General features: G+C 46.4%; 1 protein-coding gene across 1 annotated transcript; it reads left to right on the top strand.

The window, feature by feature from the left end:
• Window positions 1-1,667: 1,667 nt before the first annotated feature.
• LOC148519608 (uncharacterized) lies at window positions 1,668-2,750 on the top strand. The gene has a single exon (XM_088476414.1). It carries the CDS (start codon window positions 1,668-1,670, stop codon window positions 2,748-2,750), a length of 1,083 nt encoding a protein of 360 aa, XP_088332540.1.
• The last annotated feature ends 1,815 nt before the right edge of the window (window positions 2,751-4,565 follow it).

Below are 4,565 nucleotides of genomic sequence, written 5' to 3'. Positions count from 1 at the left end.
TCTGCACAGTGGTGAAACTTGTGAGTGGTGGGCCCAGGTGCACATTTGCTTTGGGTCCCCCCCTCCGTCCTACTCCAAGTACAAAGTGCAGTGGGTGACAGGGAGAGGTAGAGGGTGACAGGGAGAGATAATAGGCAGTGGGTGACAGGGAGAGATAATAGGCAGTGGGTGACAGGGAGAAGCAGTGGGTGACAGAGTGGGGGAGAGGGAGACAGGGAGAAGCAGAGGGTGACAGCGAGAAGCAGTGGGTGACAGGGAGAGATAATAGGCAGTGGGTGACAGGGAGAGATAATAGGCAGTGGGTGACAGGGAGAAGCAGTGGGTGACAGAGAGGGGGAGAGGGTGACAGGGATAGTTGACAGGCAATGGGTGAAAGGGAGCGAGAGATAGGTAGAGGTGACAGGCAGTAGTGACATGGAAAAGCAGTGGGGGGGAGGGTGACAGGGAGAGGGAGAGGGTGACAGGCAGTGTGTGACAGGGAGAGGGTGACAGGCAGTGGGTGACAGGGAGATGCAGTAGGTGCCCGACACATTCTACCACACTGTGGTATCCCACACATAATGGGGTCTATTTATTAAGCAGTGTTATGAGACAGAGTGAAAAGTGATAAGTGATAAGAAAGTGATAAGGTGCCAGCCAATCAGCTCCCAACTATCATCTCACAGGCTGTGTTTGAACAATGACAGTTGGGAGCTGATTGGCTGGCACCTTATCACTTTCTTATCAATTTTCACTCTGTCTCCTAACACTGCTTAGTAAATAGACCCCTTTAGTCAGACTGTAGTGCCCCACACTTTATGCTACATTGTAGTACCCCCCACATTATGCTACACTGTAGTGCCCACACTCAATGCCACCTCTAGGGCCCACATAATATGCTACACTGTAGTGCCCACATTATGCCACCTGTAGTGCCCCCACAGTGTACTCACCAGCAGCCTCCTCAGGCAGCCGGCAGAGCAGCAGTCACAGCCTCACAATGAGTCCCACCCATGAGGCTGCGCTGCTGCAGGGTCAGAGGAGCATGTGATGGGCTCATCCAATCAGAGCTCAGCACATGCTCCTCTGACCCCTCTGCATAGACTACTGGGATTTATTATCCGGTAGTACACTGCAGTGCTGAGCCTGACTGCACTGTGCTCCAGTCCACAGCGTGTAGCTGGCCGCAGACTGCACATGCATTGAAAAGTGCAAATGTGGTCTGCACGAGTCGCACAATGTATCCGCAATAGCAAAGAGGTCGCTGCTAGCGGACATAGCCTAATGTGAAATGGCCATTCCTGGGCAGCAATGGGGCAGTGACCATGCGGGCGCAAGGAACAGATGCGTCTTGTAGGCATGTCGTAGGTGTGTTGCTCCGCTTACGAGCTTGTTTCACGTGTCCAGACGCAGATGTGACGCTTGTTTTAGATCTATCTTTTGCCCCCAAAAGTGGCGATAGTAATGATAACAGGGGCGGCTGTGGATGGGAAAATAATGCGTGGAACGACTCACACGCATGTAGACACGCGGATACTCACATAGATGGGCTGATACTCACGTGACATAGATTAGTAGGGAGGCTGCAGCAGCCAGATGCAGGCACTAATGCATTCAATTCAGAACCAGCCCCAATATATACATTGTACATGTGAGTTACACTGTGTCATTGTCATTGCAGGATCAGGATGCATCTACCTTCCCTGATGATGCCATCACCAGCACCTCTCATCTTACCATGGCTGTGGTCCTACCTGATATTAGTCTTGCCCACTCTTTCAGCTCTCTCCTCCAGCTCGCTTTGCCCATCTCTCTGCCTTTGTGACTCCAAGTCCCTCTTTATTAATTGCTCAGGGACGAACCTGTCCGCCATCCTAATCTTTCCCCCTCTGGTAACTGAGTTCCTGGACCTCTCCAGCTGCTCCTTGTTTGCTCTACCTCCTCTTCATAACCTCTGGAGGCTGCGCACCATGTTCCTGGCACAAAATGCCATCTTGGAAGTGGGAGCCGGATCCTGGAGGGGACTGCAGAGCCTGCAAATCCTGGACCTGAAAGGGAACACAATAGGAAATCTAAGCAGCAGTTTCTCTTTAGGCCTTGACTCCCTCACTCATCTCTCTCTAGCTTATAATCTGTTGCATAATATTCCAAAACACAGCTTCCAGCACTTGCACAGTCTGGAGCAGTTGGACCTGCAAGGAAACCTCATTTCCACGTTACAATCTGGAGCTTTCAGGTCCCTCACCCAGCTCCGCCGTCTACAGCTGCAGAACAACTTGCTGCATAGCCTGAGGAGCGATGACTTTTCTGTGATGCAAAGACTTGAATTCCTGGACTTGTCGGGAAACCAGATCCAAGATCTGCCTTCCGGAGTGCTCGCACCTCTCTATTCTCTCATCTTCCTCAATCTGCAGCACAACAGACTGCGCCACCTGCGCTTCCAGACTCTGAGCGGCCTGCCAGCGCCCGGGACCCTACTGTTGCTGTCCTTCAATCCTTGGGAATGTGACTGTGATTTGCAGCGTGTGTTTGGAAAGTTGGGCAGTTTGCAGAGAATCAGTCTGCAAGATAGCATAGACCTGCGTTGTGCAGACCCCCCTGCACTGAAGGGTAAGCCCCTTACCTCATTGGACACCCGGCTCTGCGTGGCAGAAACAGTCACCGTGTTGGTGATCACACTGACTGTCACCATCACCGTAGTTGGAGCTGTAGTGACAAGTCGCAAAAAGGGACCCAGGAGTCAAGGAAGTGAATTGTGCTCCCAAAATTAATGGTATAGTTAGCGGCAGCACTGAGAGCAGAGACTCTGCTATACCATTTCCATTTATTAAGCCTGTGACATGACAGTTAGGAGCTGATTGGTTGGCACTTTATCCCTCTCCCCTTTATCTCTCTCAAGGCTTAGAGCATCTCTCAGGGTATTCATGTAAGCTTGGAGAGAGATAAAATTGTTTATTATTTATCCTGAAGATAACAGCTAGAATCTGATTGGTTGCTATGGGCAACATCTCTACTTCTAAAAACCAGCACTTTAGTAAATATACCCCTTTATATTTGAATCACTTTTTTACTATTTAAATATCTCTCATGTGATAATACTGCAAATTATTTGTGTACATTGTGTCTACTGACCAAAACAATAATAATGATATATATATATATATATTTTTCCTAAACTTACTAAGGCTACGTGCACACCGGCCTTTGCAATGCATTTTGTGATTGCATTATAAAAAGCAAATAAAAACACATATAAGCCGCTTTGTGTTACCTATACATCCGATGTTTATTTATATACATTTATAAATGCGTTCGATCTGCATTGTGACTGTGACACAACAGGTAATTCATTCAGCCAAATGCACATGACACTTCTTATCTGCAGCACCCCGTGGCAAGGTGTCCCCTGGGAGATGAATGGAAGTTTTCATGGCATTGATGCACTGAGATGGAACATTGAAACAAACACCAGTTTATACCGGTTATTTATCATTACTGACGCATCCAACCTGTAACAGTGATCGGCCTCCTCTAATTTCCATTCTGGTCATTTTCTCTAGCTGAGACCAGCAGAACGAGCAAAGTTCCTGCTTGGTGGGTGTCAGAACTGAACAGCGATTTTGTCTTTCTTCTTATTTTAAATTTGTTTAACCAGTAATTGTAGGTAAGTAAATCTGTCTCTTTCTGCTTCCTGTCAAATGTAATAGGATAAGAGTTTAGAATATGTGACAGTTTAGCAGTAAATTCTCACATTCGTTAAGTTTTATCTTCAAAATGGAAAAACATCTGGATGAGAGTTTAAATCTAAAATTTTTTTAGTCTAAAAACCTGCTCTCGCACTTTATTACATTGGACGAGTTTAAAAAGTGTGAAATCTTACTTCTAAACTCTCACCCTATTACATTTGACCCTTAGGGGCGGACTCAATTAGTCGCGAAAAGCCGAGATCGGCGAAAAGCGTGATGTTTTATCGCCTCATTCGCATTTTTTGAGGCGAAGTTTTCACCTGCTTACTCAATGCGCGCACCCGCTTTTCGCCCTACTCAATTGTAATACAGGCGATAACGCATATGGGCGAATGTAGCTAACAGCGAAACTGGCGAAGAGGTCAGTTTTTTTTTGGGGGGGGGGGGGTAAACAGTCTGTACCCACAATAAAGCCTAACTCACCCGGAGAATCAATACAGAATAGTATTATTAGCCATAATATAAGTAATTAGGGATCTTATTTTGAGTCAAAGGGTTGTTATATGCATATTTGCATAAGTGTGGAACAATTATATTAAGCAATGTCTTTTATGAAAAATAATTCCTGTAGTTAAAATGGGGGTACATGTAAATGGGTACTAGTATATATTGGGGTTTGTAACGTGCAGAATAATAAAAAAAAAAAAAAATACACCAGCTGCTGCCTCCTGCAATCCTAAAAACACCTGTCCCATCCATACAGCACCCAAAAATACCTGTCCCATCCATACAGCACCCAAAAATACCTGTCCCATCCATACAGCACCCAAAAATACCTGTCCCATCCATACAGCACCCAAAAATACCTGTCCCATCCATACAGCACCCAAAAATACCTGT

This window comes from Taudactylus pleione, unplaced genomic scaffold (assembly GCF_031769625.1).
Source record: "Taudactylus pleione unplaced genomic scaffold, aTauple2 ptg000188l, whole genome shotgun sequence".
Lineage (NCBI taxonomy): Eukaryota > Metazoa > Chordata > Amphibia > Anura > Myobatrachidae > Taudactylus > Taudactylus pleione.
Note: the sequence above shows the minus strand (reverse complement) of the source record. Positions and strands in the feature narration are given on the sequence as shown.

Coding starts and splice junctions, on each gene's coding strand:
- LOC148519608 (XM_088476414.1), top strand. CDS start 1,668: ATGCATCTACCTTCCCTGATGATGCCATCACCAGCACCTCTCATCTTA.